Source organism: Muntiacus reevesi, chromosome X, assembly GCF_963930625.1.
Source record: "Muntiacus reevesi chromosome X, mMunRee1.1, whole genome shotgun sequence".
Lineage (NCBI taxonomy): Eukaryota > Metazoa > Chordata > Mammalia > Artiodactyla > Cervidae > Muntiacus > Muntiacus reevesi.
This window is the reverse complement of record NC_089271.1, coordinates 103,230,183-103,255,507: the sequence shown is the minus strand read 5'-3', so window position 1 is coordinate 103,255,507 and position 25,325 is coordinate 103,230,183. Positions and strand designations below refer to the sequence as shown.

Below are 25,325 nucleotides of genomic sequence, written 5' to 3'. Positions count from 1 at the left end.
GATCAGACTTAGTTTTGCTATTTTAACAGCCCAAAAGTCAAACTACAGACATATTAGAAAGCTACTATCAATGAGCAGAGGGGAACTGAAAAGGACCTAAAATAAGGTGGTAAACAGAGAAGAAACTAACAAATTTGCAATATTTTAGAGATCACTGCCAAGTTGAATACTTTTGAAGAGCGGAGATAAAGGAATATGAGGGAGGAATCAACATGCTTCAGATGACTTTGGTTTCGAAAGACCTCGACGCCAACAAGGAAAACTGGAAAGATAAAAAGAGGGAGTTGAAGAAGAGGTTCAATTTTGTACCTGATGAACATGAGTTACTGGTGATTCATCGAAGAGGAAAAATAATCCTGAAGAGTTAAATCTAAAAGTCTGAAGCCGAGGAGAGAGATTAAGCATACAGGTAATAATCAGGCTGTTTTTTTTAAAAAATACTAACTTATACAAGTTAGTACATTAACTTATACAAGTTTCTTCATGTATTTTGAATATTAATCCCTCATTGAACATATTGTTTACAAATATCTTCTCCCAATCAGTACACTGTCTTTGGGTTTCTTCATGATTTCTTTCATAGCGTAAGACGAACAACCCAAGTTTTTTAAATGGGCAGAGGTCCTGAATAGACATTTTCCCAAATAAGACATACAGATGGCCAATAGGCATGTGAAAAAATGCTCAATAACACTAATCATCAGGGAAATGCAAATCAAAAACTACAATGAGATATCACCGCACACCTGTCAGAATGGCTATTATCATAAAGACAAGAAATAACGAGGGTTGGCAAGATGTGGAGAAAAGAGAATCCACATGCACTGATGGTGGGCGCGTAAACTGGTACAGCCGCTATAGAAAACAGAATGGGCATTTTTCAAAAAATTCAAAATACAACTACCTTAGGAAGCAATTCCACTACTGAGTAGCTATCTGAAGAAAATGAAATCACTAAAATGAAAAGATACATGTTTCCCAATGTTTATAGCAGCATTATTTACAATAAACAAGATATGAAAACAACTTAAGTGTCCATCAACAGATGAATGGATAAAGAAGAAGTGGTACACACACACACAATGGAATATTACTCAGCCATAGAAAATAATGAAAATTTTGCCATCTTCAATAACATGGATGAACCCAGAGGTTAATTATACTTAGTAAAATATGTCAGAAAAAAGCAAATACTGTATGGTTTCACTTGGAAGTGGAATCTAAAAAATAAAACGAAGGAACAAACATAACAAAACAAACAGACTCAGATACTGAGAATAAACCAATGGTCACCAAAAGGGAGGGGGCCAGGAGAGTAGTAAAAGAGGTGAAAAGGATTGAGTTACAAACTATGAGGCATAAAATAAGTTACAAAGACAGAATGTACAGCATAAGGAACATACTTAACATTTTATAACTTTGTATGGAATATATTTTATAAAATATTAAATTACTAAGTTGTACACTTGAAACTAATATAATATTGTAAATCAACTATACTTCAATCAAAAATTACAGGTATAAGTTTGGGAGTGCATACAGGTAGAAATGCAAGCCAAGGATATGGATGCCACAATGGTTCAGGGAATATGCAGAATGTGAAAAATGGACTTCAGATGGAATAATAGGCAATTTATAACATTTAAAAGCAGATAGTAAAGCAATCATTCAGTAGGAACCAAAGATCTTTATGGAGCATGTGGGTCTGGGAACCAAGGGATACAAGCTAGAGTGGCCCATTTACCATCACTCCCAGTGACCCACATGGGAGATTGTGCTCACTGCACCAACTATAAGTATTGGAGGTCTTGGTTCCCAAAGAGAGAACAGTTCCACCAGAGAAAACAGGGGTTTTACTGAACTGTATAAGCTAGACCTGCTGTATGGGTACTTCAGGTTCCCTCTTGCTAAGGGATTAGCAGGCAGAAAGAAGAGTCACCATTCTCGCAGGAATATGTCATGCGAACCTCAGAACTCACAGACCACACAGTGTATATATGATACTCAGATATCTGTCAACAATTAGTACATACATTTTCTAACACAAGTTCAATTCCCCCAAACTCTATAATTTGGGGTCAAAGAGGGGGCACCACCATAAAAATAATTTCATTTAGTAAGCACTTACTAAATCCTAGCGAGGTGCTACGTGCTCTCATTTTCTCACTCACACAACCACATACACTAATAACATGTGATGCTAATGCAAAGCCAGGGATTAAGGTAAGAAACAATGAAAAATATAGTGAACTTTTTAGAAATACTTTTACTTTTAAACTATCCATGTTATAATCTCTCAAGAATAAGATATTCACATTGTTTCTCCTGCTGTAAAACCATTTTAGTACACAGCAGCTACTTCTAAGAAGAAAAAATTTACCTTTGAATTTCTTCTGGAAAAGTTGCACTGAACATAAGGGTCTGACGCTGTTCCTTTGATGGCATTCCTGGGCAGGAAATTAACTTTTTCATCTCTGGTCCAAAACCCATATCCAGCATGTGATCAGCTTCATCCAAGACTAAGTATTTGACTTGTCTGAGACCAATCTTTTAGGATATTTTCAAGGGTTAGAGCAGAGAGTGCATACTAGTTAGTACAGTAGTTGATATATTCAATGAAAATATTCTCATCAAGTCTAACTATTAATATATTCTCAAAGATGAAGATTAGAAATCAATGCATACAATGATGAGACCACTGTTATGGTTAGCTAATAGTATTAGCGTTCATTTCATTTCTCAATTTTGTCTTATAAAACATTTCATAAAACTGAAAGAAACCAAAACATTTAGATCAGTATTACACAATAGACCTTTCTGTAATCACTTAAATATTCTATATCTTCAGTATTAGCCAGTAGCCATATGCAGCTATTAAGCACTTGAAATGAAGTTAGTGTGCCTGAAGAACGAACTTTTAATTTTATATCAGTTAAAATGTAAATATCCACACGTAGCTAGTGACTACTGTATTGGACAGCACATATCTAGATTATATCATCTGATAAAGTCAGGCTATTTAATGTAAGAAAGAAAATTTCTTAATAGCATGACATTATCAAATGGCCTATAACTGACAAATTTATTTCTAACTCCTTTAAACCCTTAATAAATCCCCAATTCTCTAACCACTCAGCAACAAATGGAAAACTTTTCTTACCTATCATGAATATTTAGTGCTAAAAACAGAAGCACATATTTGCAAAAATAAAACAAGTGATTTTGTTACCCTATGGAAGATGGGAAACAAGGTGGGAAATCAAGGTGAATTTCTCTGGATACTCTTAATAAGTACCCTAAGAAAAATTCCTTTCTGCAGAAAGAGCATATTTTTAATAATCCCTTTAAAGAACAGCCTTAAAAAGCAAAGCAGGGTCATGAAAGTGAACTGAAAATACTGATACAGTGATGTAATAATGTGGTATGTGAAAACGGAAAATAAATAGCCCTCAAATCGCTCTCCAAAGACAGAAACTTAACAATCCTGATAATATCACTCTCACACTTAAAACAGGAGAAAAAATTACTGATACCACAAAGGTTTTCTTCCAGGAAAAAAAAAAAAAAAAATGATTTCCTCAAGACATATACGAAACTAGCAAAAAGCATTGACTTCATTTTTCTCCCAGTAGAGTGGGTCTAGGATATGGATTCTGGATTCAGATCCAGATTCTAACCCTATCACTTACTAGAGCTAACTTAGAGATTAAAATAAATTACATAATCTCACTAAAAGTTTGTTTTCCCAAGTATAAAATGGAAAATACTATTTACCTATTTGTATTAAAAGAAAGCATTCAGGGAACCAGATGGGAGCCTAACATACAAATGGTGCTGTAATGAACATACATGTCTTTACACAAGTTCCTCTCTTTCCCAAACAAAACAATTACTAATCAATCTCACAATCCTGTTATCCCTCTAGAGCCTACCTTTTCTTTGCCTATGATATCCATCAGTCTCCCAGGAGTAGCACATAATATATTACAGCCTTGTACTATTTGTCGAATTGAATGCCTCAACGGGGTTCCCCCATATGTGACAACTGCTCTTATGCAAGTCCTATTGACAATAAAAATAAATGTCATTTTCTAGTTGCTTGAAAATTAGTCATTTGTTTTTAATGAGATGTAAAATAAAATCCATGAAGAAAAAGCTAATACATTCAACATTCTTTTACAATTCTTCCCAGAAAGTTGAAAAGCTGAGGGAAAAAATATTTGCAACCTGCCTGACAGAGCTCTTCAAAAACAATGATAAACACAACCAACACCCATACAACAGGCCAACAATATGACAGTATGAACAAATGTTCATTAAAAATACAGACGGTTTTTAAACACTTTAAGTTCAATATTACTTTTTAAAGCAATAATGCAAAACAAATGAAGTCTAACAAAATTTTCCCTCAAGTGTGATAATGTCATGTCAGCCAGTGTAGGGAAACTGGCACTCAGGGGGATAAACTGATATAATCTCTTTCACAATTTTAGTCTCTATTAAAATTTTAAAACTTATTCTTCCCAATAAATTAAGGAATTTTCCCTTCAGATACATCCCCACAAAGGGGTAAAGATGACTGTGTAATATATTCACTGCTAACATGATTTTTAGTATCAAAAGACTGAAAATTATCTAACAAGAAAAAACAGAATTATAGGCCTTCCGTACAAAGAACACTGAGCATCTATAAAGATGAGTACAGTTCTATAGTAAGTGTTAGCTCCAACATATACCATTTTTTTTAAAGGATGGCAACCAAGCTTAGTATGCTAGGATCTCTTGAGAGGAGGATTAAAGTGCATACATGTGCACCAGCTCTTTCTATACTATTTCACATAAAACCATAATAGTGTGTAAACTCTGAAGAGGAGGATTAAAGATAGACAGTTAGACACTTCTCAGTTTTTTGCCACAAAAATGTTCCAACAAATATCCACACACTAATACACATTTTGTGCATACATATTATCTGAAATATTATTGTTTTTTTTTTTTAAAAAGAAAACTTTTATCTTTTACTTGATTTAAAAGCTCGAAGAGCAACACAGTACATGGGGGTCAGTAAGAAATAAACACTGGTATAAGCAATGAACATCTACTTCTTACAAAAAAAGATCTGTCAAGCTTGACATTAAAAGAATTTTAATAATTTTAGTTTTTTCTCCTCTAATTTCAAACAAACTGATTTATACAAAATAAAAGCTGAAGGTTCTAGATAGAAAGCTCTAAAGAACTGTACAGAAAAAGACTAATATACCAACAGATAAATGGGTAGACAACAAATGGATAATTCACAGGGAAAATGTACAAAGCATTCAAAAAGTAGTTCAACCTCTCAATAACCAAATAAATGAAAACATGAAGATAGCTGTAGTGATTTTAAAATATGTACACAAATTCTTCAATACACCTTCCTTTAAATATAGATCCTAACTCCCTCCTCCAAAGATGTGTGCAAGGCTGGCTTCATAGGTATAGAACCTGTGCAGTAATACAGAGTCCTATGCTTAAAAAAGACCTGAACTTGGTTTAATATTCTATTTGCTGCTTTAAAATTCATCCTAATTTTTTAACAAAGGACCTTGTACTTTCATTTTGGGCTAGTTCTCACAAATTATATAGCCAGTCCTGAGGATGAGCTAGATTTAGTGACCTGTTTAGTAAGGAACAGAGTACAGCAAAAGTGACTGCAACTGTCTTACAAAAGTCACAGAAACCTCCTCCTTGCTCTTTCTCACTGACCCTTCAATCTAATGAAGCCAGCTGTCATTTCCTAGAGACAACCATTCTTACAGAGAGATCCAATAAAGCCAGATGACTATAATTCTGGATGACATCTTGTCTGCAACCTCTTGAGATGCCAAGCCAGAAACACCCAGCTAAACCGTTCCTCAATTCCTAACCCTCAGAAACTGTAAATAATATGTATTGTTTTGAGCAACTAGGTTTTAAGGTGAGCAGCAACAGATAACTAATCCAACACCAAATAGTGGCAAAGTGTACAGTGAAGCTGGTATTTTCAAATACTGCTGGTAGAATGCAAGCTTTAAAATAACTTCATATTTTTAACAGTAAATCTATAGAAACAACTTAAATCTCCCAAATAGAGAAATAAAATACAAACACATGGACAATCTTACAGTGATTAAAAATTAGGTCTGATTGTTAAATAAGCAGTTATCCATTTTATGAAGTTACGGGTTAAAGGAGAGAAAATTATTAGGAACACCATAAACTCATGTTTAAACATATACTTAAAAACTACCAGAAAACACATGAATATGTACACTGTCTTATTGTTCTACTTCTATCACCATCCGATTTTTAATAAGCATTTAAAAAAATAGATTCTATAAACAAGATTATGAAAAAGTCAACTTCAGTCAGGTAACACCACATTAAATTATATGACTGCATTCTTTTTCATGTACTGAGTTCCTCCCAAAATAAATACAATAATTCTCTAAAGAAAAACTTGTTTGTGAGTGGCATTCCAGATGTACTTACCCAAAAGAAAATTTTCTGGCTTCCGAATAGATCTGACTGATCAACTCTCGAGTTGGTGCTACAATAATACACTCTGGTTCCTGCAGTTCTTTAGAATGACTGGCAGTTGTTCCATCACGCATCATATGAGCCAAAATTGGCAAGAGAAAAGCTGCCTAGAAGTTAAATTGCATAACTTACAAATTTATAGGGAATCATCCTTTTCCCTATGGCAACCTATTCCTCATGTCTTTATATCCCTTAGCTTCTTCTTTCATCTTTTTGATAAATTTAAAATGCGAAAGGGAAATAATATTTATTTCAATGAGTATCTAACATTTTGGTCATCATTCTCATATTATACAATATAAGATGTTTGATAAAGTTAATCTATCTTATGAAACTATCTTTTGTGTTTTTTAAAAAACAAACACAACCAAAGATTCTACATAAACAAACATTAACTTATTTTGAGAGGTAAATGAGGAATGTAGCATTTAGTATAAATGATTCCTTTTGAGGTAGAAATAAAATCAGAATGCATGACAAAAGTGGTCCACAAGAGCAAAAATTGGGAAAGCATTCATTTGACTCACTAAACATATCACCCTCATAAACGTTACATATGGCAAGAGAAACATGGTGCTACAGTTTTCTTATTAAATAAGACACTAAAATCTACCTCCAAAACCACATTTAAGTCACACATTAGCTGCTATATTGTACAGCTTATTTTCACTTATTTTCCTTTCAACTCTACTATGGAGAATTTTCAAGACTAATATAGTATGAAGCAAGACTATGATCCTGGAAATGACAGTCTTTAATGCTCATCTCATGGAACCCTATTTAATTCACAAATCTCACAGTTTAGTCCTAAGACCAACTGGGTCCCATCAGAGTTCTTTTAGAATTAGCATAGCCAGAGGTCACTTCGTACTAAGGACCAGGTACAGTACATAGACAACAACAGTACATACAGCTATTTCTCATTCTCTTGACTCCAAAACTGTATCAGCTATTACACTGTTGTTGTTAGTGGCCAACTCGTGTCCAACTCTTTTTGACCCCATGGACTGCAGTACATCAGGTTGCTTTACTATCTCTCGGGGTTTGCTCAGACTCATGTCCATTGAGTTGGTGATGCCATCCAACCATCTCATCCTCTGTCGTCCCCTTCTCCTCCTGCCTTAATCTTTCCCAGCATCAGGATCTTTTCCAATGAGGTGGCTCTTCACATCAGGTAGCCAAAGTATTGGTGCTTCAGCATCAGTCCTTGCAGTGAATATTCAGGACTAATTTCTTTTAGGATCGATTGCTTTGATCTCCCTGCTGTCCAAGGGACTCTCAAGAGTCTCCTCCAGCACCACAGTTTGAAAGCATCAATTCTTTGGCTTTCAGCCTTCTTTAAGGCTCTCACATCCATACATGACTATTGGAAAAAACTTAGCTTTGACTGTAAGGACCTTTGTAAGCAAAGTGGCAAATTTCTGCTTTTTAAAATGCTGTCTAGGTTTGTCATAGCTTTTCTTCCAAGGAGGAAGTGTCTTTTAATTTCGTGGCTGTAGTCACCGTCCACAGTGATTCTGGAGCCCAAGATAATAAAATCTGTCACTGTTCCCACTTTTTGTTTTCCATCTATTTGCCATGAAGTGATGGGAAAAACTTTACATTACATAAATTATTTTTCCCATGCTCTTATAATCAAAGGTCTTATAACCTTTGGTGCTTTGACTCTCAGTTATTAAATATTATGTCCCACAGAAGGAGCTGAATACACTTATAAACATCTATGAACTGCAAAACACTACTCTAGAAATAGTTCAAAATTCTTTCGTCAAAAGTACACAAACTTCAATAAAACCAGAAATCAGAGGCAAAAACATGAGTATTTATGGCAGTTCACTAAAATCATCTACTTGGGAAGAACCAAAGTTCAAAAAGTGACAGCTTGAATACTAGGCTAAACATATGTAGGGAAGTGACTTACAGTCTTTCCAGAGCCTGTCTGAGCACATGCCATCAAATCTCGTCCTCCTAGTATAATAGGAATACTGTATTTTTGCACAGGAGTAAGCTTAGTATAACCAGCTTTAGCAATGTTCTTATTCAATATCTGACAAAGATTAGCTTCTTCAAAAGTCTAAAAAAAATCAGGGGGCAGTGGTTAAATTCCATGTATCATACACTAGTCATGCCATAAACATATTCCATTTGAATTAGTTTCAAGTTGTTAATTCTATTTTATGTAATACATATGCCCCCATTCAAAAGTAATATCTAGAACCTCTATGCGACTACTTGATAGAATTAAGGAATATTCCATATAGACAATGGCTCTAAAACCTTTTTCAGCACCCTTAAAACCTGTGAGATACAAATAACTCTGATCAATGAAAACGGTTCATTATCAACAGGGAACTCTGGGCTCCCCGATTCCTTAGAAAATCACTCCTCTAAGATGCACTTTCTCACATACGTAGAAAGCAGAAATATTGAATCTTTAGGAAAAGTAACCTTTTTAATAAATTTAAATGAAGTTTCCATCCTAGTTTGAGGAGGTGGGGAGGAAATATAGTACCCTCCCTTTCAATACAGCAATTAATTATAATGTAGATGTTAGATATGATTCTAAATTTCTCATTAAATACTAAAGATGAAGTTTTTGTATTCTTTAATATCAAATTAAAGAAATGTTCCACATTTTTAAAAAAGAAAGTTTGTCTCACAGCCATTACAGAAACAATTATTACACTGACCAGAATTGCTGGTGGTGGATCATGTCCAGATACTTCTACAAGAATAGTATCATATTTGTCAAAGTTTATGCCTGTCTGATAATGTGCAAAGATGGACTCCTCATCGTCAGGTGGAGGAGGTGGTACGTAGGTCACTTTTCGTCCTCAGAATTTAAAAGAAAATTTACATTATAAGGATTAAAATAAAAATAAAAGGGAAAACAGACAAAAACCAACAAACTCAAATTCAAAACAACATGCAAATTCCTGGGCTTCGCTGGTGGCTCACTGGTGAAGAATCCACCTGCCAATGCAGGAAACACGAGTTCGATTCCTGCCCCAGGAAAACCTCACATGCCACAGAGCAACTAAGCCCATGCGCAGCCTGTGCGCTAGAGCCCAGGAGCTGCAACTACTGAGCCCATGTATCACAACTACTGAAGCCTGTGCACCTTAGAGCCCATGCTCTGCATCAAGAAAAGCCACCACAATGAGAAGACCACAACTAGAGAGGAGCCCTCAGTCTCCGCAACTAGAGAAAAGCCTGTGCAGCAACGAAGACCCAGCACAGTCAAAAGTAAATAAATAAAATTACAAAACAAAGTTCCCAAGGTTTACCATTAAAGTTTTTACTTCAAACTTTTTAAAGTTATCTCTTTAAATATTCTGCATTTGTATATATATATATATATATATATATATATATATATATATATATATACACTAATGTAATATACATTTATGTGGATCACACAAAAATTAACATACCCTGAGTGTCACCACTTTCTCCTCCTTTAGCTTCTGACTTCCAAGAATCTTAAAAGGAATCAAACGAAAACAAGACAAATGGTTTTTAAAATCGAGGGGTAAAACAATACTCACTATAAAAATCAAATACCTGATCTAAAGTAAAACTTACTCTTTCCAGAGCCTGTAATTACTTCTTCATTTAAACCTTTGTAACCACCTATTAAAGAAACACACAGTGACAGCCAGTTAATATACAAGACTGTGTATATCTTTATTTTTGTTGTTTGTTTTCAAAGAGAAAAAGTTCTAAACATGGATGGTCCCTTCGAACAAATAATATTTGAGACAATTAAGATAAATAGAATCCTGAATATTTTAAGTTCCCTTAGCATTCAAAATGCTGACTTTATGCAGATTACAATGTTATAACATATTAGTATCTCCTTGTTTAAGCTGTTTTGTCTCTTTCCTATTCCTATATTCCTCAACAAAGGAATATATTTTCTAAGAGGAACTAAAAGTCCATCTCTGCTTAGTCCATATAGGTTCTATGATTTGCTAGAACTCGGAATACAGTCAAAACTATAGCTGTGACTTATTACATAGAAAAGATATGAAGCAAAATGAGCAAAGGAAAAAAGGGTATGGACAAAAGGCCAGAGAAGACCAGGTGCAAGCTTTTAAGAGTCACTCCCACTGGGGTCATACAGGACGAGTTGTGACAACATGCTGAAAATGTTTACCAGAGCAATTTAGAGATTCAATATTCAGGGTTCTTATGAGGGGCTGATAAAGCAGGCAGGCACCTTCTGCCTGGCATGTACCAAATTTCCCAACTCCCAGAAGAAAAGGGGGTATTCATCATAAACCACATTGTTTTACAAACCACTTAGGTACAGTGGACCACTCACACTGGTTAAGGGTGTTGAGACCCCTCCCAAAATCCAAGTTCCCAGAAGCCAGGGAAGGGTCTTGTAAGAAGGACTTTCCAAGAAGACCAGTCAGGCCTATCATGTTAACTCTTTTCCACACACTACATTTCTGGTTTCTAGACAAGGAGTCACTGACTGTGCCACTTTCAGGTACTAACACAGAAAGAATCAGGACTGTATTAGCTTTGGAAGGCTAACACATAGCACTTTTATATGTGCACTCTCTAATTTTCCTGTCTTGTATGTCCACAGGTCTTCAAACCCCTTTTCAAACAAGATCTAAGAATTTGTATAAAATATGGTTTAGTCATTCATAATCTTTTTCTACACTGGAGAAACCAAGAATCTGAAAGAGTGAAGCAGGGAAAAGTGGTTCAAGGGAACTGCCACTCTGAATGCTCTCAGACTAATAATGATCACAGAATTTTTCAGAGATATTAAACCAGCTTTATTGTTTCACTAGTCTGGAAAATATTTTAACTTTTATATGAAAGTTAAGCATTTTTAACTCTGAGATTTTTCTAATAGTATAAAACTATCTATAGTGAACTTTCTTTTTCCCCGACACCAAGCTAACTATCTCATAAGAAAGATTAATATAAGAATCTGTAAACATAGATTACATCTCAGTCTTTAACATTTGCATGGTAACTCCCATTTTATGGTTATGTTATTTATTAAGCAGTTATTTATTGATGAATTTTAGGTGATTTTCAGTTTTCACATATTATACATGAAGCTTAAGTGAGCATCCTTTTACATGCACTGAGCATATACACCTACAGTATATAATGGAACTGCTGGATTAAAGAGTAGTAGTAAACAACTGGCGTCCCCTGGAGAAGGAAATGACAAACCCACTCCAGTATTCTTGCCTGGAAAATCCCATGGACAGATGAGCCTGGTGGGCTATAGTCCACAGGGTTGCAAGAGTCAGACACAACACAGCGACTAAACAACAAAAGTAAACAACTTCTCCAAACTGGCCGTGCAAATGTATACTCCTCAAAGTGTGTATAAAAGCACCAACAGTTACCTTTAACTTCAAAATTTAAACTTGGATTACAGTCATTTTAACCACTTACAGGTAAACCAAATAAGAACTCACCTCGTCCACTCCCACGACCACTTCTGCTTTGGAAAGTGTCACCATTACCTGTAAGGCATTGTTTTACAGAAATATTCAGAGGAAACACAGCTCCTCTTCAAGCACATAAAATATATAGCTATTTCTTTTCAAATATTGAGTAATTTCTCAGGATTCCTAGACCCTTAACCCACCCATCTCCTAATTCTATATTTAACTAAAACCTTTTTCTCGTCTGAACATTTTATTTAAACACTTCATATTTAGGACAATTTCGGGTTCACAGAAACATTAAGAGGAAAATGCAGAGACTTCCCAGATACGTCCAGTCCTCACACCTGCATACTCCACACCCCCCTGACATAATCAACGCTCCCCACAAGAGAGGTATTTTGTTACAGTTGATAAACCTATACTGGCACAACATAATCACCCAAAGTCCATGGTTTACATTACAGCTCATTCATGGTACTATACAGTGTTATTTTATGTTTGCAAAAATCTATCATGGCATGTCTCCATCATTATAGTATCATACACAGTAACTTCACTACCCGAAAAATTCTCAGTGCTCTGTCTGTTCATCCCTTCCCTGACCCCTAGCAACCACGCAATTTTTCTCAGCCCTCTTCTTACAGTTTTGCCTTTTACAGAATGTCATACAGAGTTGGAATCAAACAGTACACTGTCTTTTCAGATTGGCTTCTTTCACTCAGTAGCACATATTTAGAGCTTCCCCAGTGGCTCAGCAGTAAAGAATCTGCGTGCAATGCAGGAGTCACAGGAGATGCAGGTTCAATCCCTGGGTTGGCAAGATCCCCTAGAGGAGGGCATGGCAACCCACTATAATATTTCTGCCTAGAGAATCCCATGGACAGAGGAGCCTGGTGGGCTATAGTCCACAGGGTTGCAAGAGTCAGACACAACACAGCGACTAAACAACAAAAGTAAACAACTTCTCCAAGCTGGCCGTGCAAATGTATACTCCTCAAAGTGTGTATAAAAGCACCAACAGTTACCTTTAACTTCAAAATTTAAACTTGGATTACAGTCATTTTAACCACTTACAGGTAAACCAAATAGGAACTCACCTCGTCCACTCCCACGACCACTTCTGCTTTGGAAAGTGTCACCATTACCTGTAAGGCATTGTTTTACAGAAATATTCAGAGGAAACACAGCTCCTCTTCAAGCACATAAAATATATAGCTATTTCTTTTCAAATACTGAGTAATTTCTCAGGATTCCTAGAACCTTAACCCACCCATCTCCTAATTCTATATTTAACTAAAACCTTTTTCTCGTCTGAAAATTTTGTTTAAACACTTCATTTTTTAGGGCAATTTCAGGTTCACAGAAACATTAAGAGGAAAATGTAGAGACTTCCCAGATACTTCCAGTCCTCACACCTGCATACTCCACACCCCCCTGACATAATCAACGCTCCCCACAAGAGAGGTATTTTGTTACAGTTGATAAACCTATACTGGCACATCACAATCACCCAAAGTCCATGGTTTACATTAAAGCTCATTCATGGTACTGTACAGTGATTTTTATGTTTGCAAAAACATATCATGGCATGTCTCCATCATTATAGTATCATACACAGTAACTTCACTACCCGAAAAATTCTCAGTGCTCTGTCTGTTCATCCCTTCCCTGACCCCTAGCAACCACGCAATTTTTTTCAGCCCTCTTCTTACAGTTTTGCCTTTTACAGAATGTCATACAGAGTTGGAATCATACTGTATACTGTCTTTTCAGACTGGCTTCTTTCACTCAGTAGCACATATTTAGAGCTTCCCCACTGGCTCAGCAGTAAAGAATCTGCCTGCAATGCAGGAGTCACAGGAGACGCAGGTTCATCCCTGGGTTGGCAAGATCCCCTGGAGGAGGGCATGGCAACCCACTATAATAATCCTGCCTAGAGAGTCCCATGGACAGAGGAGCCTGGTGAGCTATAGTCCATGGGGTTGCAAAGAATCTGACACAACTGAAGTGACTTAGCAAGCATGCAGTACGCATTTAAGGCTCCTCCACGTCTTTTCAGGCTTCATATAGCTCATTTCTTTTTAATACCACAGTTCATTTAACTACTTTTAATTATTTCATCAACAGGATGCTTTTTTTCCCCCACATTCTCCTCAAATGCCCTCACAATCCTTTCTTTGAAACCAAAGTAAACTTCATTTTCCTTCTTCTAATTAAAACTATAATTTATATCTCAAATTAACTGGTAGATAAGAAAGGGAATAATTCTCAGAGCACAAATTTGATAAGGGAGGAAAAATTGTCCATTTTCTTTTTACCTACAAATCTACAAAGCAGAGATAATCATGAACCAACATAATATACTTAAAAATATATATTAGGTTCAATAATCCTAGAGCTAAAAGCAAATGTGAATGATTAATATTCAGTAGTAAATACTATTTCTCACCTGCACCACTTAATGCTGATCTTTTAGAACCAAAAATGCCACCAGAGCACTGGGATCTCTCATCTTGTTCATAATCGCACTCTAGATTACAGATTAAAAATTTAGATTATCTTACTTTTAAAAACTTTTAAGTCATGCAGTAAAAAGAAAAAAATCAATTTATGGTGCCATAAGTTAAAAAGATGCAGGATAAAATAATTTATTTTTAACAGAAATCATAGTGTTTTTGAAGTATCACACAGAAGGATCTTTCATAAATTATTTCCTTCAATTATACATTACTTTCTCAAAATTTTATTAAAATTATCTTATAAAATTAATCAGAGCTAATACTACACCACAATATGATATAAGCAAGTTAAATTACCTTTGAAAAGCAGCACTGTTGCTGCCCCTCAAAATTTCACATTACATAATCTTACTGCTTATTCTCCAGAATAGCATCCCTTCGTACCCACTGCACTCAAATCAAACTTTATCAGTCTTAAACAGCAACCCTGTGGATCTCTTCACTTTTCAAAAAGTGACAATTCACTAATCTGCTACATATCTATTAAATCATTATATCAGTTTACGTTCTTATTTTCACTATTCTGTTCTCCTCTGTTAAGAGAGACATGCATTCCAAAAGTGACTTCAGGAGACAATATCTTAGCACCAAGGAAAGACGACTGGAAAAATCTAGGTAGAAAGCCACACTGGTATAAGAAGGTATAATGGAATCATGAGAATGCCACTTATTTGTAAGGTCAGCCATCTTTATCAAAGCTCTAAAACGCTTCACAGCATGTAATATTAAAGAACTGCATCACACAAACTGTTAGAAAATTCACATACTCTCATTTAATCTATAAGGAATTACGTATGTCTACAAAATAATATTTTGCATAGCATAAGTGATTATGTACCTGCCAGCCATTATACTAAACCGTTCTCATAAAGTCATAATAAGCTTATATGTGATAGGTGTTATTTTTAATCATTTCTTTAATAAATGAAGCACAGTATTTGCAATCCACTACTAACTTGAACTTCCTAGACCAGATCCTCCAAGGCAGCCTCGGAAACTACCTCTTCCACCTCTTCCGGACGATCCTGAAGCTTCTGAATCACTGCCGACTTGATAACCTATAATATTAAAACACAAACACACAAATGACACAGAAACCAACAAAGAAATCTTGGGGACATGGTGGCCAAGTTAATTTAAGCCTTGCATAACTCAATGACTTTAATATTTTAAGTCATCAACAGATACTTACTAAAGAGAAATGCTGTGTTTGACCTATAAATGTTCAACTTTACCAGTAAATAAACAAAAGCTATGATCCTTTTTTTTTTTTTTAAATCCACTGTGTGCTTTGCGAACAAAACCTAAACATGACTAAAAAGAAAAAGTGACACCTATAAACCCTGTGGTGTTGGAGAACACTCTTGAGAGTCCCTTGGACTGCAAGGACATCAAACCAGTCAATCCTAAAGCAAATAACTCCTGATTATTCATTGGAAGGACTGATGCTGAAGCTGAAACTCCAATATTTTGGCCACCTGATGCGAAGAACTGACTCATTGGAAAAGACCCTGATGCTGGGAGAGATTGAAGATGGGAGGAGAAGGGGATGACAGAGGATAAGATGGCTGGATGGCATCACCGACTCAACGGACATGAGTTTGAACAAGCTATGGGTGCTGGTGATGGACAGGGAAGCCTGGTGTGCTGAGACCACAGGGTCACAGAGAGCCTGAGTGACTGGACTGAACTGAATGTCCTGAAAATATCAATTAGGCCTAACTGTCCTAATATGTCATCTAGGATCTCTGTTGCCTTATCGATTTTCTGTCTGGAAGATTTGTCCACTGACGTCAGTGAGGTGTTAAAGTCTCCTCTATGATTGTATTCCCATCCATTTCTTCCTTTAGGTCTGTTAGTATTTGCTTTCTATATTTCAGTTCAGTTCAGTTGGGCAGTCTTGTCTGACTCTTTGTGACCCCACTGGACTTCCCATCTCTCAGAATTTTCCACAGTTTATTGTGATCCACACAGTCGAAGGCTTTGGCATAGTCAATAAAGCAGAAATAGACATTTTTCTGGAACTCTCGTGCTTTTTCGATGATCCAGCAGATATTGGCAATTTGATCTCTGCTTCCTCTGCCGCTTCTAAAACCAGCTTGAATATCTGGAAGCTCACGGTTCACGTATTGGTGAAGCCTCTCTTGGAGAATTTTGAGCATTACTTTGCTAGCGTGTGAGATGAGTGCAATTGTGCAGTAGTTTGAGCATCCTTTGGTATTGCCTTTCTTTGGGATTGGAATGAAAACTGACCTTTTCCAGTCCTGTGGCCACTGCTGAGTTTTCCAAATTTGCTGGCATGTTGAGTGCAGCACTTTCACAGAATCATCTTCCAGGATTTGAAACAGCTCTACTGGAATTCCATCACTTCCACTAGCTTTGCTCATAGTGATGCTTCCTAAGGTCCACTTGACTTTGTATTCCAGGATGGCTGGCTCTACACTATCATGATTATCTGGGTCATGAAGATCTTTTTTGTACAGTTCTTCTGTATATTCTTGCCACATCTTCTTAATATTTCTGCTTCTGTTAGGTCCATACCATTTCTGTCCTTTATTGAGCCTATCGTTGCATGAAATATTCCCTTGGTATCTCTAATTTTCTTGAAGAGATGTCTAGTCTTTCCCCTTCTATTGTTTCCCTCTATTTCTTTGCACTGATCACTGAGGAAGGCTTTCTTTCTCTCTCTGCTATTCTGTGGAACTCGCATTCTTTGGAATACCTTATTCTTATGCTATTTTATCTTATTTTATGACTACAGATAGGATATCTGCCATACATCTACTAATTGAACTGCATGGAAGGCTGTTATCTTCTGTATGCTGATTTCACAACCTAACACATTATGATATTATTTTCAGTGGTTGATAAACTATGCATTCTTTTGGATTTTACAAATAGATAATCAAGTCATATGCTGTGCTTTCTTGTCAAGGTCCTGTATCTTCAATAACTTTTTTCTGATTGCACTGGCCTTCCACACAACATTAGGTAGAAACAGAGGTGGTGGAGTAGCAGGCAATGATGATGCCCCTCCTGGACTCCCTTCACTGGACCAGTGCACTGTCGCCAGCCCCAGTAGGAAACCGGATCATATTTGCATACTTATTTTGAAGAACTGCCCTGGACCAATGGGAGTGGCCTCCATGGGATGCCATGGGAAGTGGTGCCCACCCCATGGAGCAGCCCACAGCCACGTAACCCCATACATTTTTATATGTTCTGTTTTTATAGTCATCCCATTCTAAATATTTCATCATTTCCACATAAACTGCAATTCATAAACTGAGAAATGCAGTTCCCAAAGCACAAGGGTCAGGCCTCTGTTATTGATTTCTACTTTTAATGCATTTTAACAAGTACAATATCCACCTTAATAGTTACAATATGGTCTACGATATAAATTTTATGATATATCTTGGGCCTTTCCTTTAGCCTTAATAGATTTTCAAATTGTGTATATTTTCTGTATGCTGGAAAAGGATTTGTAATTTGCGAATATATCACTTCAAACACAACTATTAAATCAGGCTTAATAACTGATATTCAAATCTTATATTCAAATCTGTAATCTTACTCATTTGTGGTCTATCAGTTTTTGAAAAATAAAATAGTTTAAAATCCTAATGGTGAATAACTGTTTCACTAGGGTTTGCACATTTTTCCTTATTTCAATTTTTGCCCTGTATAGTTTAAGACTATGCTGTTAGATTCAAGGCATGTTCAGAACTATATCTGCCTTAAGAGTCTATTTTGTCTATTTCTACATCAGCTTTCTTTAATAACGTACTGATATTTTTTCTCTTTATTCTCAACTCTGCATTGAAATGCTCACATAAAATTACTGATACATGTATTTTCACTCCTATCATCTTATTTTGTGTTTTCTCTTCACCGGTTTCTTTCAATGCTTCCTCTTTGCCTCTCTGGCCTTCTATTAGATATCCCCAAAGGCTGTATTTTATTTAATGATCTTACTGACATCCTTCAATGTTACCATGGATACTGAAGCTATTATTAAAATTATTTTCAACCTAATCTCCTTCCTACAAAGTCCTCTCCTCTTTCTACTGTATTTCCTCCACTAGTAAGTTGCTTATTTTATTCTTTTTCTGATTACCCCAACTTTTACCATATGTAAGAAATCTTTAATTTCAATCTATTCTTCTTTTTACTAATAAGAACTGACAAAGAACTGTCTTTTCATTTGTTAAAATTTTAGTTCTTTTTATTTCTAAATAACCCTAAATTAATCATCATTATCACTAGCTCATGCAGTCAATACGCTTTCAATTATACCAATATGCTTACGAATTTTGAAATGTTATTTATCTATTTTGGCTCATCATTGCTTCCTACTTTCTTCCAAAGCTCAGTTTCCTTTTTACTAATATGATTGAACAGTCCTTTCCTCAATCCCCTAAAAGTATTAAACATCAACTTTACCCAAAATATTATTTCTAACACCCAAATTATCTGAAAACAGCAGCTTGGGTTCAGAGTTATTCTCCCTTAGTATTCTGAATTCTACCTTACCCTGACCTCTGCCACTACTGAAAAAAATTTATGCTGTTGACCTACTGTTCTTTTATCAGTTCAGTACAGTCTCTCAGTCATGTCTGACTCTTTGCGACCCGATGGACTGCAGCACACCAGGCTTCCCTGTCCAGCACCAACTCCTGAAGCTTACTCAGACTCATGTCCATCGAGTCGGGTGACACCAAACATCTCATCTTCTGTCGTCCCCTTCTCCTCCCACCTTCAATCTTTCCCAGCATCAGGGTCTCTTCCAATGAGTCAGTTCTTCGCACCAGGTGGCCAAAGTATCGAAGCTTCAGTTTCAGCATCAGTCCTTCCAATGAATATTTAGGACTGATTTCCTTTAGGATTGACTGGTTTGATCTCCTTGTAGTCCAAGGGACTTTCAAGAGTCTTCTCCAACACCACAGTTCAAAAGCATCAATTCTTTCTGAGCTCACTTTTCTTTAACAGTCCAACTCTCACATCCATACATGACTCCTGGAAAAACCGTAACGTTGACCAGGAGGACTTTTGTTGGCAAAGTAATGTCTCTGCTTTTTAATATGCTGTCTGGGTCATAGGTTTTCTTCCAAGGAGCAACCATCTTTTAATTTCATGGCTGCAGTCACTATCGGCAGTGATTCCAGAACCCAAGAAAATAAAGTCTGCCACTGTTTTCCCCATCTATTTGCCATGAAGTGATGGGACCAGATGCCATGATCTTAGTTTTCTGAATGTTGAGCTTGAAGTCACCTCTTTCACTCTCCTCTTTCACTCTCATCAAGAGGCTATTTAGTTCCTCTTCACTTTCTGCCATAAGGGTGGCGTCATCTGCGTATCTGAGGTTATTGATATTTCTACCAGAAATCTTGATTCCAGCTTACACTTCATCCAGCCCGGCATTTCTCATGATGTACTCTGCCTATTAGTTAAATAAGGAGGGTGACAATATACAGCTTTGAACTACTCCTTTCCCAATTTGGAACCAGTCCGTTGTTCCACGTCTGGTTCTAACTGTTGCCTCTTGACCTGCAAACAGATTTCTCAGGAGGCAGATAAGATGGTCTGGTATTCCCAGCTCTTTAAGAATTTTCCACAATTTGTTGAGATCCACACAGTCAAGGGCTTTGGATTTCCTTTGTGGCTCAGCTGGTAAAGAATCTGCCTTCAATGAAGGAGACCTGGGTTCAATTCCTGGGTTGGGAAGATCCCCTGGAGCAGGGAAAGGCTACCCACTCCAGGATTCTTGCCTGGATAGGTGGATCTTTCTCCTCTGGTGAGTTTTCAATTTTTTTTTAATCTCTAGAGTATTTTGTAAGGGTGTAAATTTGCTTTTATTTACCTTGCTCAAGACTCTTATATCTCATTCACTCTGGAAAAGTCTCATCTATTATCTTTGAACGGTCTCCTCTCCTTCTGTTCCTATTCTCTCCTCAGGAGATATTTAACTATATGCCACAATAACAGAGCTAATACTACACGACAATATGATATAAGCAAGTTAAATTGCCTTTGAAAAGCAGCACTGTTGCTGCCCCTCAAAATTTCACATTACATAATCTTACTGCTTATTCTCCAGAATAGCATCCCTTCGTACCCACTGCACTCAAATCAAACTTTATCAGTCTTAAACAGCAAACCTGTGGATCTCTTCACTTTTCAAAAAGTGACAATTCACTAATCTGCTACATATCTATTAAATCATTATATCAGTTTACGTTCTTATTTTCACTATTCTGTTCTCCTCTGTTAAGAGAGACATGCATTCCAAAAGTGACTTCAGGAGACAATATCTTAGCACCAAGGAAAGACGACTGGAAAAATCTAGGTAGAAAGCCACACTGGTATAAGAAGGTATAATGGAATCATGAGAATGCCACTTATTTGTAAGGTCAGCCATCTTTATCAAAGCTCTAAAACGCTTCACAGCATGTAATATTAAAGAACTGCATCACACAAACTGTTAGAAAATTCACATACTCTCATTTAATCTATAAGGAATTACGTACGTCTACAAAATAATATTTTGCATAGCATAAGTCATTATGTACCTACCAGCCATTATACTAAACCGTTCTCATAAAGTCATAATAATCTTATATGTGATAGGTGTTATTTTTAATCATTTCTTTAATAAATGAAGCACAGTATTTGCAATCCACTACTAACTTGAACTTCCTAGACCAGATCCTCCAAGGCAGCCTCGGAAACTACCTCTTCCACCTCTTCCGGACGATCCTGAAGCTTCTGAATCACTGCCGACTTGATAACCTATAATATTAAAACACAAACACACAAATGACGCAGAAACCAACAAAGAAATCTTGGGGACATGGTGGCCAAGTTAATTTAAGCCTTGCATAACTCAATGACTTTAATATTTTAAGTCATCAACAGATACTTACTAAAGAGAAATGCTGTGTTTGACCTATAAATGTTCAACTTTACCAGTAAATAAACAAAAGCTATGATCCTTTTTTTTTTTTAAACCCACTGTGTGCTTTGCGAACAAAACCTAAACATGACTAAAAAGAAAAAGTGACACCTATAAACCCTGTGGTGTTGGAGAACACTCTTGAGAGTCCCTTGGACTGCAAGGACATCAAACCAGTCAATCCTAAAGCAAATAACTCCTGATTATTCATTGGAAGGACTGATGCTGAAGCTGAAACTCCAATATTTTGGCCACCTGATGCGAAGAACTGACTCATTGGAAAAGACCCTGATGCTGGGAGAGATTGAAGATGGGAGGAGAAGGGGATGACAGAGGATAAGATGGCTGGATGGCATCACCGACTCAACGGACATGAGTTTGAACAAGCTATGGGTGCTGGTGATGGACAGGGAAGCCTGGTGTGCTGAGACCACAGGGTCACAGAGAGCCTGAGTGACTGGACTGAACTGAATGTCCTGAAAATATCAATTTGGCCTAACTGTCCTAATATGTCATCTAGGATCTCTGTTGCCTTATCGATTTTCTGTCTGGAAGATTTGTCCACTGACGTCAGTGAGGTGTTAAAGTCTCCTCTATGATTGTATTCCCATCCATTTCTTCCTTTAGGTCTGTTAGTATTTGCTTTCTATATTTCAGTTCAGTTCAGTTGGGCAGTCTTGTCTGACTCTTTGTGACCCCACTGGACTTCCCATCTCTCAGAATTTTCCACAGTTTATTGTGATCCACACAGTCGAAGGCTTTGGCATAGTCAATAAAGCAGAAATAGACATTTTTCTGGAACTCTCGTGCTTTTTCGATGATCCAGCAGATATTGGCAATTTGATCTCTGCTTCCTCTGCCGCTTCTAAAACCAGCTTGAATATCTGGAAGCTCACGGTTCACGTATTGGTGAAGCCTCTCTTGGAGAATTTTGAGCATTACTTTGCTAGCGTGTGAGATGAGTGCAATTGTGCAGTAGTTTGAGCATCCTTTGGTATTGCCTTTCTTTGGGATTGGAATGAAAACTGACCTTTTCCAGTCCTGTGGCCACTGCTGAGTTTTCCAAATTTGCTGGCATGTTGAGTGCAGCACTTTCACAGAATCATCTTCCAGGATTTGAAACAGCTCTACTGGAATTCCATCACTTCCACTAGCTTTGCTCATAGTGATGCTTCCTAAGGTCCACTTGACTTTGTATTCCAGGATGGCTGGCTCTACACTATCATGATTATCTGGGTCATGAAGATCTTTTTTGTACAGTTCTTCTGTATATTCTTGCCACATCTTCTTAATATTTCTGCTTCTGTTAGGTCCATACCATTTCTGTCCTTTATTGAGCCTATCGTTGCATGAAATATTCCCTTGGTATCTCTAATTTTCTTGAAGAGATGTCTAGTCTTTCCCCTTCTATTGTTTCCCTCTATTTCTTTGCACTGATCACTGAGGAAGGCTTTCTTTCTCTCTCTGCTATTCTGTGGAACTCGCATTCTTTGGAATACCTTATTCTTACGCTATTTTATCTTATTTTATGACTACAGATAGGATATCTGCCATACATCTACTAATTGAACTGCATGGAAGGCTGTTATCTTCTGTATGCTGATTTCACAACCTAACACATTATGATATTATTTTCAGTGGTTGATAAACTATGCATTCTTTTGGATTTTACAAATAGATAATCAAGTCATATGCTGTGCTTTCTTGTCAAGGTCCTGTATCTTCAATAACTTTTTTCTGATTGCACTGGCCTTCCACACAACATTAGGTAGAAACAGAGGTGGTGGAGTAGCAGGCAATGATGATGCCCCTCCTGGACTCCTTCACTGGACCAGTGCACTGTCGCCAGCCCCAGTAGGAAACCGGATCATATTTGCATACTTATTTTGAAGAACTGCCCTGGACCAATGGGAGTGGCCTCCATGGGATGCCATGGGAAGTGGTGCCCACCCCATGGAGCAGCCCACAGCCACGTAACCCCATACATTTTTATATGTTCTGTTTTTATAGTCATCCCATTCTAAATATTTCATCATTTCCACATAAACTGCAATTCATAAACTGAGAAATGCAGTTCCCAAAGCACAAGGGTCAGGCCTCTGTTATTGATTTCTACTTTTAATGCATTTTAACAAGTACAATATCCACCTTAATAGTTACAATATGGTCTACGATATAAATTTTATGATATATCTTGGGCCTTTCCTTTAGCCTTAATAGATTTTCAAATTGTGTATATTTTCTGTATGCTGGAAAAGGATTTGTAATTTGCGAATATATCACTTCAAACACAACTATTAAATCAGGCTTAATAACTGATATTCAAATCTTATATTCAAATCTGTAATCTTACTCATTTGTGGTCTATCAGTTTTTGAAAAATAAAATAGTTTAAAATCCTAATGGTGAATAACTGTTTCACTAGGGTTTGCACATTTTTCCTTATTTCAATTTTTGCCCTGTATAGTTTAAGACTATGCTGTTAGATTCAAGGCATGTTCAGAACTATATCTGCCTTAAGAGTCTATTTTGTCTATTTCTACATCAGCTTTCTTTAATAACGTACTGATATTTTTTCTCTTTATTCTCAACTCTGCATTGAAATGCTCACATAAAATTACTGATACATGTATTTTCACTCCTATCATCTTATTTTGTGTTTTCTCTTCACCGGTTTCTTTCAATGCTTCCTCTTTGCCTCTCTGGCCTTCTATTAGATATCCCCAAAGGCTGTATTTTATTTAATGATCTTACTGACATCCTTCAATGTCACCATGGATACTGAAGCTATTATTAAAATTATTTTCAACCTAATCTCCTTCCTACAAAGTCCTCTCCTCTTTCTACTGTATTTCCTCCACTAGTAGGTTACTTATTTTATTCTTTTTCTGATTACCCCAACTTTTACCATATGTAAGAAATCTTTAATTTCAATCTATTCTTCTTTTTACTAATAAGAACTGACAAAGAACTGTCTTTTCATTTGTTAAAATTTTAGTTCTTTTTATTTCTAAATAACCCTAAATTAATCATCATTATCACTAGCTCATGCAGTCAATACGCTTTCAATTATACCAATATGCTTACGAATTTTGAAATGTTATTTATCTATTTTGGCTCATCATTGCTTCCTACTTTCTTCCAAAGCTCAGTTTCCTTTTTACTAATATGATTGAACAGTCCTTTCCTCAATCCCCTAAAAGTATTAAACATCAACTTTACCCAAAATATTATTTCTAACACCCAAATTATCTGAAAACAGCAGCTTGGGTTCAGAGTTATTCTCCCTTAGTATTCTGAATTCTACCTTACCCTGACCTCTGCCACTACTGAAAAAAATTTATGCTGTTGACCTACTGTTCTTTTATCAGTTCAGTACAGTCTCTCAGTCATGTCTGACTCTTTGCGACCCGATGGACTGCAGCACACCAGGCTTCCCTGTCCAGCACCAACTCCTGAAGCTTACTCAGACTCATGTCCATCGAGTCGGGTGACACCAAACATCTCATCTTCTGTCGTCCCCTTCTCCTCCCACCTTCAATCTTTCCCAGCATCAGGGTCTCTTCCAATGAGTCAGTTCTTCGCACCAGGTGGCCAAAGTATCGAAGCTTCAGTTTCAGCATCAGTCCTTCCAATGAATATTTAGGACTGATTTCCTTTAGGATTGACTGGTTTGATCTCCTTGTAGTCCAAGGGACTTTCAAGAGTCTTCTCCAACACCACAGTTCAAAAGCATCAATTCTTTCTGAGCTCACTTTTCTTTAACAGTCCAACTCTCACATCCATACATGACTCCTGGAAAAACCGTAACGTTGACCAGGAGGACTTTTGTTGGCAAAGTAATGTCTCTGCTTTTTAATA

At 36.7% G+C, this 25,325-nt stretch overlaps 1 protein-coding gene across 1 annotated transcript in view; it reads right to left on the bottom strand.

Annotated features, from left to right (window-relative positions):
• The window catches only part of LOC136154643 (probable ATP-dependent RNA helicase DDX4), an 85,469-nt gene that overhangs the window by 12,123 nt on the left and 48,021 nt on the right, over positions 1-25,325 (bottom strand). The window contains exons 6-14 of the mRNA XM_065916844.1: positions 14,440-14,520; positions 13,088-13,135; positions 10,147-10,194; positions 9,996-10,043; positions 9,249-9,391; positions 8,480-8,632; positions 6,511-6,665; positions 3,933-4,062; positions 2,381-2,547 (exon numbers count right to left, since the gene is read on the bottom strand). Coding sequence (XP_065772916.1) covers positions 2,381-2,547; positions 3,933-4,062; positions 6,511-6,665; positions 8,480-8,632; positions 9,249-9,391; positions 9,996-10,043; positions 10,147-10,194; positions 13,088-13,135; positions 14,440-14,520 — 973 coding nt within the window. The remainder of the gene's footprint in view (positions 1-2,380; positions 2,548-3,932; positions 4,063-6,510; positions 6,666-8,479; positions 8,633-9,248; positions 9,392-9,995; positions 10,044-10,146; positions 10,195-13,087; positions 13,136-14,439; positions 14,521-25,325) is intronic.